We start from the raw sequence: 17,986 nt of genomic DNA on the forward strand, positions 1-17,986 counted from the left end.
GTTAAATGTTTGCAGAACTATACAGAAGAAGAATGCCATTGGTGAATGTACTTGTATTAGGCTGGGTTGGCTGTATTAGGAAAACACATCAGGCTTGGAACAGAGAAATGGCTGAAAATCGGTTGATAATCTCACTTATCTGAAATATGTTATAAGAAAAAATTTAACAATGTTTTTGTTTTTACAGGTGATACATTGTTACATTATCTGGTTCTAGTCACTGGATGCATGTCAGTAGGAAAGATTCAAGAATCTGAAGTTTTTCGAGTTACTAGTACTGAATTCATATCATTACGAACTGATCCTTCAGATGAAGATCGTATCTCAGAAGTGCGCAAAGTTTTGAACTCAGGAAACTTTTATTTTGCATGGTCTGCTACAGGCATCAGTTTAGATCTTAGTCTTAATGCTCACCGTAGCATGCAAGAACACACCACTGACAATAGATTTTTCTGGTGAGTTGAAAATGTGTTATAGGCCTCATATAATGCAAAATATGCATGTGCATATTTCTCTAGGGCAAATTTTTATCACTATATTTCTCAACTGCCTTTTGCTATATAAATCTAGATAACATAACTGCTACTGATCTATAATTGAGTGATTTCAGTCCAGCCTCCTACAAAAATAAGTAATGGTTTTGTAAAGTTTTCAGAGGCATTTTTAAGTGTCTTGGTTGGAAAGCTGAGTTCTAACAACTTGTAAAATTGTACTTTGATCATGATGTTCGCTACAGAAGTATTCACTTCTAAAATGTATTTTCTGTAGAAAACTGGTGTGGAATGGGAAATTCCAAAGGCTGTTTTATTTCAGAGCTTTATTAGTTCTAAAACTGAGTAACTATTGTGGCTTGGAAACGATGTGTTCCTTTCATTTAGTACTTTGGAGCAGCAGAGTGTTTACAGTGTGTGTGTGCACACATGTGTGTTAGAAGGTATTTTAAAAAAAAATATGGCTTGTACATGCAGTAATGAATATTATAGTTTCATAGTTGGTAGGGTTGAAAGAGACCTGAGATCATCAAGTCCGACCCCCTGCCATGGCAGGAAAGAGTACTGGGGTCAAACGACTCTGGCAAGGTGTTCATCCAGCCTCCTTTTGAAGACCCTCAGGGTAGGAGCCAGCACCACTTCTCTTGGAAGTTGGTTCCAGACCCTAGCTGCCCTGACAGTGAAGTAGCGCCTCCTGATGTCTAGCCTGAATCTACCCTCTGCCAGCTTGTGACCATTATTTCTTGTCACTCCTGGTAGTGCTCGGGGGAACAGGGACTCCCCCAATGCCTGCTGGTCTCACCTGACTAGTTTGTAAACGGGCACTAGATCCCCCCTCAGCCTTCTCTTGTGGAGGCTGAAAAGGTTCAGGTCCCTTAGCCTCTCTTCGTAGAGCCTGCCCTGCTGCCCCCTGATCATGCGAGTGGCCCTCCTCTGGACCCTCTCCACGTTGTCCACATCGCTCCTGAAGTGCGGCGCCCAGAACTGGACGCAGCACTCCAACTGCGGCCTAACCAGTGTCACATAGAGAGGGAGGATCACCTCCTTGGTCCTGCTTGAGATGCATCTGTGGATGCATGACAAGGTATGGTTGGCCTTCCTGACCGCGTCCCCACACTGTCAGCCTGTGTTCATTTTGGCATCAGTAATGCCTCCAAGATTCTTTTCTGCCTCTGCACTGACAAGAAGGGAGTTCCCCAGCCTGTAGGGACTATTACGATGATTATTTTTATAGCATTGCCAATAAATGGCTGAAATATCAGTGGTGTATACAGATGTGTGCAATCTATTTGAGATTTTAGTATTATCTTGAATACTCCAAAGATTACATGATAAAGTGATGAATCTGAGCAATTCTGTTTCCAGCATAGCCTTCCTTCCATCCATTTCTGATGCTCAAGGAACAAATTTTTTTAGCAAAGTGACAGACTTTCCTAAAACTTCTGAGACTTGACACCACAGTAGCTAAAAAGGTGAAAAAATGCATGTTTTTCATTTGCTTTGTCTCCTCTGCTGGTAGCTCTGTTCATGACTTTTCTATCCTTTTTGGTCAGAAAACAGGAAGAACAGAAGCAATTTATATGAAGTCAAGTATGCAGACCAGGACAAGAAAAATTCTTAGCCTTAAACACATTTCTGACCTGTATCATCTTTCCTAGTATTCCAGTTGAGCACCTGCAGTTTGCATCTGTAGGCTGAAGGAAGCGAGCTAGACCCTACTGATAGGCCAGTATCTTTAGGACCATCATGTTAGATGATCTTACTCATGGTAACTTAGCTTTCAGTTTTCCTATACATCCTGAGCTTCCTTTAAAAAAAAAACAAAAAAAAAAACTTTGCAACTTTAGTAGTTAATAGGGTGCAAATTTAAGATGGGAGGAAATAAAGATACAAAATTAAAAACACTGAAAATGCATAAGCAGGATATTTATTTTGTATTATTATTATTATTTTGTCCAGACTCTTCTATAGGAAATCTAGTTGTTAATCTCCAGGGAAGAATGTTTTTTGCTTTCTCAGTCTCCCGTTTAAATGCAACATTGCAGTAATATATTTTTGTGAAATAAAACATACCCTAACCCACACTGGTTTTGAGGCTTTATGTAATAATGTTTGTAAAGCAGTTTCAGATGATTGGTAAAATTTGGGGTATAGTAAGGGTTTTTTTGTTTTCTTTTTGTTTTTTTAAAGATCAATATACAACCTTGGAACAAAAAGCTAAACCAGAGACTTGTATTGAGTTTTAAGAGCAAAAGTACCTAATTTGTTTGTGGGTACAAAAGTACTCTGGGAAATGATAAAGCTGTCTCTTATTGAATATAATGTACCCTTTCTCTCCTATCCAGGAAACTTTATAGCTCCTTTGTACAAATGAATTCTTCACTCTCAGGAACCAAAATATAATAAATTGGATTAAATACCTTTATGGAAAAACACTTATTTACCACTTGGAGATATTTTTTTTAAATGCTGCTAGTTCAGCCATGTCCATCTAGTTTTATGCTTTTTATTCCAGTGAGTTCTATTTTTTTAATATCCTATACACAGTATTCTAATACATGTACTACTGCATTTACTTGTATACTACACAGTCTATATCACACAGTTGGTCCTCACTCTGGAACAATCTTTTCTTCTACAATATGCCTTTCAGAAAACAAGATGTGTGGTATGCAAGAGAATACAGTATCATTCTTCATTCTATATTATTCTTTTTTCAGTGTAAGTGTAAAATGAAAAATATAGACATTTGAAAATCCGTTTCATATAAATGCAGCCCTTTGGGCTTGTCTACAAGTGAAGAGCCCCTGCAGTATAGCTGTGGTGACATTTATGCTGGCAGAGCCCCCTACTGGAGATTCAGTGTATGATAAAGTTGTTTTTGTTTCATTTTTGCCAGTATAGTCCCTGAATGACATAAGCTAGGCTGCCCAATAGACTTTTTGTTAGCATAACTTCATCTGCATCAGAAGTTTTGCCAGCATAGCTAAGATTGTAATTCTTTCACTCTTCTAGTCAACATAGTTCTCTCAGCAGAACTTTATAACATAGATTTTCCTTACTCATTCCTTGGTAGTGTTTTGAGGTTATAGACCAAATGGCTATGGAAAGTAAGCTACCATTTCATTCCCAAAAGGTCCTCCTTTATCAGAGTTTGGGCACATTAGCATGACATGTGGCAGGCCAAGCCTGTGCCAGATCTAATTAGAATTTCATAATTACTGCTAATGTTTCCTTAGTATCTAGCAGTTTAGGGTCATGTGGTGGTGGTCATTGTACAGCAGTGGATTAGAGAGCAGTGGTGCTCAACCTCCAGCCCCTTGGGCTATATCCCATGGGTGGGGCATTATTCTCTGGAAGCCACAGCAATTACCACTGTCACTACTCCCCTGCCACCAAATTTCCAGACCTGTGTGGAGCCCCACAGGCCAGATGTTAAGTACTGCTGGATTAGAATGTAGGTTATACATTCTAAGTAAGTAATAACAATGCAGTGTTTTGTTACACATAGTTCATATTAATTGTGTTGATCTTAATGTTGACTAGATTCATTCAATTTATTTCTCCTTTAGTTTCATAGAAATACAACAGAAATTATAACTTTTTTTTGACTTTGCATACCTGCTTCAAAATCCTGTAAGAAGGAGGTTAAGTATTTGGGTTGCATTACAAATACATCTTGTTTTATGGAGTTTTAGTTAACCTCAGCTTTTTTTATGGGGTAGGTTGAATTATGTTCTCACTTTAAGGATTTTTTTTTTTTAAGTTTGCTTATTCAAACAAATTTATACTTCCTTCAGTGAAGGAGGCTGTAACTAAAACATTCCATACATTTAAATTCAAAGCAGAATCTCTGACTCAATAAAATGCTTTTACAGTGGATTTATTAGTTTGATTTTGTTTTCCTATACCTGTAGCTCTGGTATACTAATATGCTCTACTAATACCCTCTACTAATATGCTTCACAGCCTGCTTAGGAAAACCAAGGATAAGAGAAGAAGGTTCTTTATGATTCAGTCAATCTTTGATGAGACTATAACCAAAATGCCCATTGTAGATCTATTTTTTTTTTTTTTTTTTTTTTTTTTTTTTTTTTTTTTTTTTTTTTTTTTTTTTTTTTTTTTTTTTTTTTTTTTTTTTTTTTTTTTTTTTTTTTTTTTTTTTTTTTTTTTTTTTTTTTTTTTTTTTTTTTTTTTTTTTTTTTTTTTTTTTTTTTTTTTTTTTTTTTTTTTTTTTTTTTTTTTTTTTTTTTTTTTTTTTTTTTTTTTTTTTTTTTTTTTTTTTTTTTTTTTTTTTTTTTTTTTTTTTTTTTTTTTTTTTTTTTTTTTTTTTTTTTTTTTTTTTTTTTTTTTTTTTTTTTTTTTTTTTTTTTTTTTTTTTTTTTTTTTTTTTTTTTTTTTTTTTTTTTTTTTTTTTTTTTTTTTTTTTTTTTTTTTTTTTTTTTTTTTTTTTTTTTTTTTTTTTTTTTTTTTTTTTTTTTTTTTTTTTTTTTTTTTTTTTTTTTTTTTTTTTTTTTTTTTTTTTTTTTTTTTTTTTTTTTTTTTTTTTTTTTTTTTTTTTTTTTTTTTTTTTTTTTTTTTTTTTTTTTTTTTTTTTTTTTTTTTTTTTTTTTTTTTTTTTTTTTTTTTTTTTTTTTTTTTTTTTTTTTTTTTTTTTTTTTTTTTTTTTTTTTTTTTTTTTTTTTTTTTTTTTTTTTTTTTTTTTTTTTTTTTTTTTTTTTTTTTTTTTTTTTTTTTTTTTTTTTTTTTTTTTTTTTTTTTTTTTTTTTTTTTTTTTTTTTTTTTTTTTTTTTTTTTTTTTTTTTTTTTTTTTTTTTTTTTTTTTTTTTTTTTTTTTTTTTTTTTTTTTTTTTTTTTTTTTTTTTTTTTTTTTTTTTTTTTTTTTTTGCGATACATGGACTATGAATTCATTTCAGAAGCCAAATACCTACCATATCACTAGTAATCAGAACAGATATTGGATTGATGTCTCAGAGCCAAAACAGTATGTATAGACCTGTACTCTGAGAGTTTCCTACTAAAAAAGTTTTTTTAAGTCTTCAGGACATGTTCCCAGGTCCTAAAGACTGTTCTGTAACCACATACGTTGTTCTCAATAAGGTGTGGGGCATCTCAGTTTTTGTTCAAATTAAGCTTGCTTAAGGTAACACAGTACTTAGTTGTTTTGAAGCACTAATATCAGCTGACATCTTACAGACTTCTAAGCTACTGTCTTATTCTTTCAAGTATGTTTAACTGGAAGCTGTGCACTATCTACAGCAGAGATTTTCTTCTTCCTGTTCCCTGTTTTGGTCATAATTAATGGCTCCAGAACTAAGCTAGCTACCTAAACAAAATGAGCACCTAAACAAAATGAGCAATGTTTTATTTCATTTCCAGTGATAAATCTTAGCTATTTCTTTTTCTGATAGGAACCAGTCTCTTCATTTACATCTTAAGCACTATGGTGTGAACTGTGATGACTGGTTATTGCGCCTCATGTGTGGAGGAGTTGAAATTAGAACAATTTATGCAGCTCACAAACAGGCAAAGGCTTGCCTCATTTCACGACTAAGCTGTGAACGAGCCGGGACCAGGTTTAATGTACGGGGAACAAATGATGATGGTCATGTTGCTAATTTTGTTGAAACTGAACAGGTATGATGCATTCTGTGTTGCTTATCTGCATCTATTCAGTGTAAACAATGTGTAGATAGTAACTAAATGTTGGCTTGTTGCGCTTAATCTGGTAATTGTGGGCCAGATATTGGTGTAGTTCTTTTGATGCCAGTTAAATTACTAACTGAGGATCTGCTCTGCATTTGTAAATTATTATACCGAATTACATGAAAGTATAAATCATCCTATGTTTTATTGCTCTATCATGAGTACATGGTTGCCAAGAGTCCCAGTCCTGCAGTTGTGTGGGTAAATCATGTCTCAGAATCCCTGCAGTTGTGTGGAGTCCCAGTGACTTCAGTGTTCCCCTAGTGAGTAGAAAATTACTCTCTCAGTTTGCTTCAGAGGGTGGTCAACAGGTAGCACTATAACTTTCTATCAGGTCACTTATTAGTTAACTGTCACGCATGGTCATAAATAAAGCTTCACTTGCTAATATTCATTAGGCTGTTGTGTTTTAGGTCTTTACTGCTTAGACCCATTTGGTCTTAAACTTCCCTTGATCTGAGTTTCTTTCCTTGGCTTCTCTAACATGATCCTTGGACACAGATTCTGTTTCCTCCTTTGCAGAGGTGGGATTACACATAGCTTAGCTGCCTGAAACAATGCTTGACTCTCCAGTTTCCTAAGTTGCTTCAACATGCTTTTATTTTCCATAACTGAAGATGCACAGAAAAATTGCAGTTTACAGAGTACTTATTCAGGGCAAAACAAAGCAGGCAAAACAAACGGATGCATGGAGCTTTGCAGCAACTTGTAAGCACAGCTACACTTCACTTAACACAAAAGATAGATCTAAATAAATAATAAAAACCCTGTATTCATTTCCCTGCCTTGTTTTCTTCACCACTCCAGTGTTCTTTGGACTTAGGTCAGTCCTCTGGGATGTCCAAATCAAAGATAGTCTTTCATTCTATCACTACCCCTGTCCCACCACTGCAGGTCGTCCTCCATTTACTACAGCAGGAGCAGCCAAGGTTAAACACAATCCCTGATATGAAAACATACCTTCACTCATGCCCAGCACATCTTGCTGAGTGTCTCTGAGTACCCTAGAGTTTCAGCTCTAGTATCAACACTAGGGATAGGGCCATGTAAACAAGTCGCAGTTACTGTGCATTAGGTTTAGTCAATGCGCAGTAACTGATGCTATTGCACAGTAGCACCGGTGCATGGGTTTTCACAAGCACTGTGCAGTAGCCTAATATTTCTGCACAGTAGCATATTGGCACAGGTTTCACCCAGCATGCTACTATGCAGTGTTATTAAGCTACTGTATAATTACTGTCTCATGTAGAAGCACACACTGAAGAGTAAGCCATCTTGCATTTACCATGGGATAAGAGCATGGGCGTGGATAGTAACATCATGATAACCAGAATTCATAAGCTGAACGTAGCTGAATTCAAATTGTCATATTACTGAATCATAGTTTGTTTTTATAACATTTGAGAGCATGTTACTTTTAGTGTGGGACTTAATTTTGAGCTTTCTGGCTAAAATAGAGTAGCAGATTTAAAAACTTTGACTAAACAATGGGTTAATGTATATTAAAACCTTCAGCATTATAACAGAAATAAATTAACGTCAAAAGTCTTAAACTAATAAACGTAGATCCATAAACTAATAAATTGTATTTGCTCATATAAACAAGAGTGGACTGAAATAAATAAATAAGGAAAAGGAAACCAAAATGCCATTCAGAATTTTCAGAGGAACTTTAAAGAAAGCCTTGAAGATGATTTTGAAAGGATGGTTTGATTTGAACATTTGGTTTTATAAGATTCTTAAATGAGATTTATGAAGAAGAAATAACATGAAACTTCAGGTCTTCTGTTATCTAACACCTAAATATTACTAATACATGTATTTAAAAGGTACATATGAAATAAGTGTTGTAAATAGTATCAGTCTTGTCCTATTACGTTTTCACAGGGGGACAAAATGAAACTCTTCTGAAGTCAAAATTAGCGTGTGGAGTATGGGCTGCTTGCTGTCAAGTAGTTTAGTTCATAAATAAGAACTTTTTAATATTACTTGTTTAAAAATAACTCTTGACAGTTCTGCTTATCCTGTGGAGTATGCAGTATATTTGAATATATTTTAGATTATTTAAAAAACATTCTTTTTCCAACTCCCCAATTGTTCCTTTGCAACAGGTGATTTTCTTAGATGATTGTGTGTCTTCCTTCATCCAAATTCGTGGATCTGTTCCATTATTTTGGGAGCAGCCAGGCCTGCAGGTAAATAGAAGATAATATGAATATAATGTTAAATCTACGTAATTTGTGTGTTAGCTGTAGTTTTTTTCTTTTAAAATACCTTCTCATATTATACCATTTAGGCCACTGGTCAGCAACTTTTCAGAGTTGCAGGCCAGAACAAACTGAACTGGGTCTGAGGCAAGCTGGCATTTTCAACCCGGCTTCTTCTGCCATCTTTCCCTGCCACCCCATCCCCCAGCTGCAACATGGGTACAGCTACTTGCTACCTGGCCCCGTCACAAAGCCAAATTGTTCCATGGTGCCCCCATTGTAGGCTATTTTGCCTACTTATTTTTCTGTTTAGGAGCCAGTCAGTGTTGCAGCTAGCTGACTGGTGGCATTGCTCTGGGGTCACTGGATATTATTTCCTCCAAGAGCTGAATATGCTTTTTCTCTAAAACTCCTAACATCTTTTGGTCTAAAGTTTTGAATTCTTCCTTTTTTAATATAAGTAATTATCTGACAGAACAGGTGGTTCTAGAACATACAAAAGGATATATTTCTCTAGATTTAGACTGCTTTGTATTATTCAATTCAAGTAATTGTCAGACTAAGAAACACTGACTAAAATATGATTAGCCCTAACATTCTTGGAAGAAGAACCTGTATTTTTAAAATTTACGAAAGAAGAATGAAATAAGAATCCTAGTAAAAAGGAATTAAAGTCAGAGTCAAGAATTAGGAATTTTTAAATGTAGTATGAAGGCCATAGAATACTTGTTTCCATTTATAGTATGGAAGGAGGGCCGCCTCTACCTGTTATAGGTATTAAGCAATTAACTAGTTAATTGCATGATTACCTTGAGACCAGTTACACATGCAAAGTATAGTTATCGTGCCATAAAAAGCTCCAACCAGCTATAAAGTTAGACCTTGAAAATGTGTATTAGCTTTATAGCTGGTTGCTATTGAGCTTTAATTTGCGCATGTAATAGGGTCTCCCCTGCAGCTGGGAGCCCAATTAGCTGCTGAGGCTCCCAGCTATGGGGCTGTACCATGCTCAGCCAGGGCTGATAGTTAAGCAACTGAGGGGCTGATAGTTAAGCAACTCAGCCCCAGCAGCTACAGTCTGGGTCTTGGCAGCACCCCTCAGCTTCCAGAACCAGTGTCTCAGGGCTGCCGCTATCTCTAAGCTCTCTCTCTCTCTCTCTCTCTCTCTCTCTCTCTCTCTCTCTCGTTGGAAGATCGCAGCATCTGAGAGGGCTTTCAGTTGTGGGAGCGTGCTTCTTTTTGGCTGCCCCTGCACTGGCAGTAAGGCACGATGGGATCTAATGCACAGTCCCATAATTGTACCTCCTGTCTTGCATGTGTCATATGGCAGGAGGCATTACTGTGTGTATCACACATTGGATCCCATCACATCTTTACCTGCACGTGTAGAGGGACCTTAGTAATTAAGCAGCAAGGTTGAAGAGGTTGAATCAAAGATATTCTTCAGAATATAGAAGATAAATCTAAGTGAAGCCAGTGTAAAGGAATGCATATAGAAAGTAAGGTATATGATGTAAAAAGAATGTTTAAGTAGGCAATTAATTTTACTCTTCTGATTAAAGGTGGGATCTCATCGTGTCAGAATGTCTAGGGGACTTGAAGCTAACGCACCAGCTTTTGACAGGTGAAGTAGTGGATACCACCCCCAGCCCCCCAACTTGATTTTTCTTAACTGAGTAGAGCTGTGGTATAGCAAAACACTTAAAGAAGTGAGCATGTGTTAAAGTTCACTTGGACTACTTATGTGCTTAAATGAATATGAATAATGTTCAGATAGCAAAATACTATACCAAATTGAGACTAACTTTTATATCCATAAATGTTTTCTTGTAATACTTTGTTTGGCAGCCTCTATAGTACAACTGAAGTTGAGTTTCATTTCATACCTGAAAACACCTGGCCCAAGTATCATGACTTCTTGGCACTGATCACATATTCCGTTAAGAAGAATTTATGCTACTATTGTCCTAATTAAATAGTAGTCAATTGCCATTTGCTGTTATTGGGTTAGATTGATTCCTTGAGAGCCATCCTAGTAAAATGGCTGCTGCCGTTAATGGAATACTTCTTTACTGTTCCAGGCAAAGTTTGATTAATGTTATATGGTATGTAATAATTATGCTAGGTTTCTACCTGACAAGGTGAGTGTGATTTTTTTTTTGTTTGTTTCTTCTGTTAACAGGCATTTCCGAACCCTTAAAAATGTATATGGCAAGCAAATTATTGTAAATTTACTTGGGGCTAAAGAAGGAGAGCACATGCTTAGCAAAGCCTTTCAGGTAAACATAGCGATTATCTGGTCCTGTGGATATTTTTGGAATCTGTTTGTCTTTTTAAAAGGCTGTTAAGTAGCCATCAAAGAATGAAGCAAGCATGTTATACTGCCTACTGTTAAAATAAAGCTGTATCCATTTTGCTTAGTCAAAGATTCTAAAAGCTCACAAAGGTAGTCCCTAGGATATAATAAAATGAAACAAATGTTGAAATAGTTGTAATTACAACCTATTGTGCTTAGTGTGTTCTTCATCTCTGCTCTTATTTTTCAGCAAAAAAACTATGTAGCTATTCACTGATTACCAAAAAAAAAAAAAAATTAGCCTCCCATAAATAGTGGTTTATGTCTAAAGAAAAATGTGTATGTTTTGTAAATATGAAACAGCTGCTTGGAGTATAGTGAGTGCTTCAGATACGCAAAGTTTTTCTCCAGAATTATATTTTAGTAATTCTTGGTTATGTTCGATGGGTATGAAGTACTTTTTGCCCAACAATACAGTAGTTTAGGCTTAAATAGAATGGTTTTCTTTAAATGAAAAAAGGACCACTATTCAGAAGAACCACTATTTTGATTGTAAACTATTTGCAAGAATTCTTGATAGTGAGTTAAATACAATAAAAAAAAATGTATAAGGCTCTAATCAATTAGAATAGAGCTTCCAGTTTTCTGTATTACTTTTATCATAGCAAAGACCACTTGTGTCACTAAGGCCTCTGGCAGACATGCAAGTGAAGACGTCATGGGATCTGATGCAAGATCCCCACAATCACACATGCACAGCAGGAGATGTGATTCTGGGATCCATCATCAGATCCCATCATGCTTTATTGCTGTGCAGAGGGGCTCCAGGATTATGATCTCAGGCTCCCTCTGCACCGGCTGGGAGTCCCATCAGTTGATGGGACTCCCAGCTTGCAGGGGCGCACCATCGTATTACAGGAAAAATGTCTTCCTGTGTTCAGTTAACGTTCTATTTATACTCTGAAGAAAAAAAATTGCGAGCTTTTATTTTTGTACTAGCTAAAATAATTTTTCTTTTTTCCCCCTAGCTATTGAGCAGTTCATTTAAATCTATTATTTCCTCTTGTTTATTTTCCAGTATTACCACGGTAAATGTATATAGAGCTGAGAATTAATTTAAGTTTAAATAGGTTGGTTTTTTTTTAAAGTAATTATTTGTTCTGATAAACTTTCTCTCTTTAAAAAATGGACATTATAATCATTCACTCTCAGTTTCTACTACTGGACTTCCATGTTGCCAGTGCTAGAATTCAAGGAAGTATTATCGGTAGTTCTAATTTCAAAATGTCCTTTTCAGTTGATGCTATTTTGAACTATACTTTCAATGTGACTGTCTATATTAATACATGATGAGCAGTAAGAACTCCAATACATTCCTTTAATCTTTTGTCCATCTTGCCTGCTTTGACAGCAACACTACTTCTAAGGTTATATGCTTCTGGCATATCAAACAGCTACGATTAAAAAAATAAAAAAAACTGTCTGCAAAAAAACCAAAGCAAAACCTCTCAACCTTAATGATCGCCTTTTAAATTCCTTAATTATTTGGTCTCATTGTTGATGCATGTTCCATTTAGTTTTGCATAAGTGGAAGGTTTAATACAAATTCTTTTATTAACCATCAGCGCTAGATGCAACTATTTTATCCTGTATGCAAGGTGATTCTTGTTGCTACAGCATTTGTTTCTATACTGTAGTTCTGGAAATGTTATCACTGTGGCTTTAAAAATATTGACAGTCTTTAATAGATATTTCTAAAGTTGGATTTCTGATTTTCTTTCCTTAGTTGTAATTATTCCATAAAACAAATAGACAGATCTCTTGAACAGGAGGCCTGTTCAGTTGAACTTGTAGCACCAAGGCAGTTTGCCATTTTACAGAGCAACTAAATGGGGGGGGGGGGGGGGTTGTTTGTTGGTTTGTTTTTTAAACATCTGACTTTTTTTTCTTTCTTTGTAAAATTCTGTCGTATGTAGTAGCAGTAACTATTCCTTTTGTGAAAGAGTGCAGCCAAAATTAATTACCAGTGTTAGCCAGAAAATACATTTCTGGTTGTCTTTTGTTAAAACTGCAATTCAGTTCAGCTAGTAGTGATTTACCACAATAACTGAGATCAGAATTTTGTTTGCAGATTCTTAATTTATCTAGTAAGTTCTTTCCTTTTAACTTATCTAGAATATGAAAGCCCAGGCTTACAAACTATTGTCTCAAGATTCTGTTCCATTGAGACCAGAAATGTGGAACTCTACCAAAGCACATTTATAGAAAGTCTTTTAAGACAAAATAGGCAGTTCAGTATCAGAAATAAGTTGTAGAATTCAGATGCAGAGTTTGATAAGGTTTCTCTGTTTTGAACTGTATCTTGGTAGAATGTGTTGCTTTGATGCATGACTATATTTGAGGTCTGTGCAGACAATTTCCTTCCTCTTACTGGCATATGTTATCAGATGACTGCTTACATGCAAAAATAATATTTAAAAAAATCACTAATTTGTTTAGGTGTTTTAAAATGCAGTTTAACAATAGAAAGCTGAGAACCAGCACCATACAACTAGGCAGGTCTCTGTAGTCACTGCCAGCCCATAAGCTGCAGTTTATATAAAAATTCTAAAATCAGAGAGCCTGTCAACAGTTCGTTTGGGGTTTTTTTTTCTATGTGGAGGTTGAGAATCCTACAAACACATTTAACAGCAGAATGTGTAAGAGCTACACTGTTTAAGGAATGCTAGCATTGCAGGTAGAACACAAATCTGATTCTGGTTTTGGCAGAAGTTCACAGTTTAGCTGTCAGTCATTTATTTATGAGAATGATGCAAGTACATACAAGTTATCAGGCTCATTTTCCTGAAGAGAAAATTGCATAGTGGGGAAGATATAGAACAAATTGATTTAGTATTTTGATGTTGGTGACATCAACTTGTTTATTGCTTGGTGTATTTATATTACTTATTTTTCCTGTCCCCAATATTAGAGCCACCTGAAAGCTTCAGAACATTCTACTGATATCAAAATGGTGAACTTTGACTATCATCAAATGGTTAAAGGTGGAAAGGCAGAAAAACTACACAGCATGCTTAAACCTCAAGTTCAAAAATTCTTAGAGTGTGGATTTTTCTATTTCGATGGAAAGGAAGTTAAAAGGTTTGACTCAGTTCCCCATTCCATTGTAATATGCTGCCACCCTGACTTTTTCATTATTCAAGCCCCAAGAAGAGAGAACCATTTCTAGTTTTTTATGTGGAATAAATTATCTTTACTTTTTTCTAAAACAGTAACTAAGGCAGAAGTATGAATCAGTCATTTTGCTTTTATATGTAATTTATGCCTTGTCTGCATGGGTTTCTAAAGTGATCCTGAATCTGTTGTTATTTGTCTTAAGTTTATGGCCACCTAAGCCATAAGTATTATTAAGCATCTAACCATCTAAGTATTATTAAGCAATACTTCTGAGCTTTTATTGTGAACTTCCAGTAATGGGGAAAATAAGTATGTTGCAAAATAAAATGGGATCATCTTTTTGAGAATGAGGAAGGGCCCGTGGAGCCAGGCAGTAGCTTTGTTTCATCGACTTTTCTGTACAAAGTTTCCAAACAGGGTAATTTTGGGGAAAATGTTGGCTTCAGTATTATAACAGTTTACTACAGTTTCAATGTCAGCCAATATGAGAACACCTCCAGTTGTTTGTTTTCTAATGGTATTTTGTTCCCCAAATCCTTCATTTAAACTAGGATTTTTATCCCCCCTAATTTCCTTACAAAGTACATATTCTGTTTCCTGGTGTCTGGAAAGGAAATTCATTCCAGTGTAATGCTTTAGTCTAGAAAGCAAAGAACACTTCAAGAAACTGAGGGTACACTGGCTTTATTTGCAAAAGATAAATTGCTTATGTCTAGTCAACACAGATGCCAAATTTATTGCTATTAGTAGAGCAAACCTATTGCTGCCAACTTTATACAGGCATTGTTTTATAATGATACTATTGCAATTATTGAACCTTAATTTACTGTTCTGCTTAAGATCTTAATGTCCTTGCCTTTGTTGATGTTTTTATAATACTGAGTTATTTCATTTTTTATCTTGTTGTACTTGGCACAGATATCAAAGTGGTACTATCAGGACAAATTGCTTGGACTGTCTGGATAGAACAAACAGTGTGCAGGCTTTCTTTGGCTTAGAGGTAGGAAAATAATACAGATGCCTAACAACAATACTTTGCATTGCAGATATTTTCTAATGCCTCTTTTAAAACTAATGAGTCAATTTAATCTTCCACATGAAAGAGAATTACAGCATGTGTAAGTCATGTGGAAGAACTTGATTTGTAGCATGACATTAGGTGCATAGGATACCAAATCTCAGTAGCTCAGTTCTTGGAACATACAGTAAAAATCTTCTGGTCTACTACTGATGTCTTCTATTCTTGTATGTTTGTTGTCCCTCATTAAGGTTCAGGCTTAAATTCCAAAGAAGGAATAGTGCTTCAGTCCTGCAGAAAAGCATATGTGCAAGGCAATTTCTGTGCATGAAATTAAACTTTCCCAGGTTTGCTCTTGCAGTAAGCATTGTGGATGATGTTTTTGGTACCCAACGGTAATTCTCTTGAAAGCTGCCACTACTCGTTGTTCAGGAAACCATAGTTACTTGGCTTCTCAGTTTTGTGGATGAGGGAAAATGTTAGTCAGGGCCAAGGTGCATCCAAATTCAGTGTCCAAATTCCTATGAAATTTCTATGAAATTTGTATTCCTGGTTGTCTGCTTACATTGAAAATAAATGTTTCTAATACTAAAAGTTATAAAGCAAAGCTTGAAAACATGAACAAAATGTAAATTGATATAATAACATCCAGTTTTCAGGCAACCTGAAACAATAGCTGTAAGGGGTTATGAACACTCCACTCTTCCATCAAATTAACTCTAAAGATAAAAATGTGCACCAAATGGAATATTGTGGGCATTGTAAATTGAATTAAATATAAAAGTAGTACTACTATAAATATTTACATTTATAATTTCCAACAAAACTGTAGCGTCCATAGACTTCAAACCAGAATTTAGCCCAAATGATTTGTGGAGTACAGAGAGTTTTGCTTACTGGGAGTTTCCCTGTCAAGTTGTATTTTAGCCTTAGTCAACTGATTTGTCCATAATTAACTGTCAAATATACTCTGATTTTTTTTTTTTTTTGCCTTTTTTCCTTTCTTTCACTGTTTTTAACTCCTGACAGCCATATATGCTTGGTGGATCTAGCCAGAGGTTGGAGTATTTAAAGTTTTGTAGCATGTTAACCGCCTGAGTTGCAGGCAGTCATGGTTTTTGAGCCATGGAGCGCAGAAAAATAAAAGGAAAGGATCCTACTTATTGGGCCCCATAACTCTGGGTGGGTTTTGAAAATCTTATTTTTTTCCCCTTTGTGATGTACTTCATTCTAGGTATAGTAAAGAAGAGCTATGTGGCTTAAAAATCCCAATGTACTTGACTAAACTGTTTTACAACTCCACCTCATGTTGACTTGCCAAGGAAAAAATTGTGATTATAACCATAAAGATCTTTTTCTTATCTAAAACCTGTTTCCAATTTGGTTTTGGGTTTGACAGTTCATTACAGATTCATATCTAGTTTTGAAGCATTCCAGTCTTGGGTTAGGCTGACATTAGGAGTTCACTGATAGAGATTTTTGGGGCCAGTACAGATAGCCGATATTTAAGGAGGCACATGGGCTGATACTTTTCCGATGCAGCTGCCTCCAGCTGGTAAGTCCGTGTGGTGGAAGGGGAGGGAGGAGGGTAGGAGGGGGGTGCAGGTCAACATCCCCTGCAATGAGGGAGGGGTCAGGGGCAGGTATTGCCCAGGCGGGGCAGGGGAGCCTGGAGCTGTGGCTTGTGCGAGGGGGAGAGGAGGGAGGTGGTTCCCGCTTCTGCCTGCACCCTGGGAGGGCACCAGGGTGGGGGTGCCCCCTGGATCTGCATGGGGTGGGGTGGGGTGGGCTGCAGCTGGGGCTGTGCGGGGCTCTGCTCAGAGCGGGTGCTGGCAGCTCTGGGAGGATGCTGCATCCACCCCAAATTTCACCGCCACTCTGCGCCTAGCACCGCAGCCACCCGGCACAGTGCTGGCTCTTCCCAGTGCATGGGTGGAGGCGGGGTGTTGAGCTGGGGCTGCGGCTGGTGGCAGTGGTGCTGGCAGCGGACTGGCAGTGAAATTGGGGGTGGATGCAACATCCTCCCAGTGTCACCAGCGCCCACTCTGAGCCAGCCTCCGCTAAGAAAAACCTACACAGCTCTGGCTGAAGCCCGCCCTGCCCCGTGCAGATCTGGGGGGACACACTCCTCCCCCCTGCCCTCCCAGGGTGCAAGCAGTGGCTCTGCCCCCCACCCCACCTTTTCCCTCCTCTTCCACCACACCGGACTTGCCTCTGTTCCTCGCTGCCTGAGTAATGTACTGCAGCTGCGCGCAGCACAGGCATTTATCAGCCAAATTATCATCCCCATCAGGCCGATATCTGATGCAGATAGTTTTCTTTATATCAGTACCGATTTCATGGCAAAAAGGTAGTTTTACACTCACTCAATTCATTGGCAGTTTTAGAATGACAGCATCTAAATTTTGTCCCTTCACACTTGAGTAAATCTGAAGTGAAGTCAGTAATTTTATTAGAGCATATAAATTGAATTTATCTGTGTAGGAGGCTGAATTATCAATTCAGTTAAAAATCTGCAAGATGGAAGTGTAAAGCTAGCGAGAAGCAACCTTTTCAGTCTTTTTGAGTTTCTTTAATTTCATTTAAATGAAATAATTTCTTAAATGTATATTAAAATAAAAGTGAGGCAGCCATGCTCTTAGTTGACACACCAGGGAGAGGACTGAAGTTATAAAGCATGAGCTTTGACACCTCTCTGCATTAGGGCAGATCTAAATTTAAACCTTATATAATTTTACTCATACTTTTATTGGGGGGAAAAAAATTAATCCTAATCAATAGCGTCTGTAAGAGTAGGGATGGAAACTTACATTCATTAGTAAAATTGTAGCAAAAATATAGTGAGTTGCAGAAGTGTCTGCTCTTGAGCTGAAGGTATTCAGAATTCATACTATGTATATTTCTAGAGGGTTACTTGCCAGACATGCTACCAGTATGTTACAGATGCATTGAGGAAGCTTCTTTTTCTCTTTCCATGACTGTATCTCTACATCCCTCCATGATTGGTCCTTTGACTGTTTTATTGGTCAACAGCCGCACACCCCCCCCCCCCCCCCCCCCCCGTGGTGGGCGCGCGCGCGGAAGCGCAAAC

At 36.5% G+C, this 17,986-nt stretch overlaps 1 protein-coding gene across 1 annotated transcript in view; it reads left to right on the forward strand.

Moving 5' to 3' along the window:
• The window catches only part of SYNJ1 (synaptojanin 1), a 105,321-nt gene that overhangs the window by 22,205 nt on the left and 65,130 nt on the right, over positions 1 to 17,986 (forward strand). Inside the window, exons 4-10 of the mRNA XM_025214404.1 lie at positions 188 to 455; positions 5,903 to 6,128; positions 8,309 to 8,392; positions 9,967 to 10,028; positions 10,587 to 10,683; positions 13,672 to 13,841; positions 14,796 to 14,877. Of these exons, the coding sequence (XP_025070189.1) occupies positions 188 to 455; positions 5,903 to 6,128; positions 8,309 to 8,392; positions 9,967 to 10,028; positions 10,587 to 10,683; positions 13,672 to 13,841; positions 14,796 to 14,877 (989 nt within the window). The remainder of the gene's footprint in view (positions 1 to 187; positions 456 to 5,902; positions 6,129 to 8,308; positions 8,393 to 9,966; positions 10,029 to 10,586; positions 10,684 to 13,671; positions 13,842 to 14,795; positions 14,878 to 17,986) is intronic.

Source organism: Alligator sinensis, unplaced genomic scaffold (genome assembly GCF_000455745.1).
Source record: "Alligator sinensis unplaced genomic scaffold, ASM45574v1 scaffold996_1, whole genome shotgun sequence".
NCBI lineage: Eukaryota > Metazoa > Chordata > Crocodylia > Alligatoridae > Alligator > Alligator sinensis.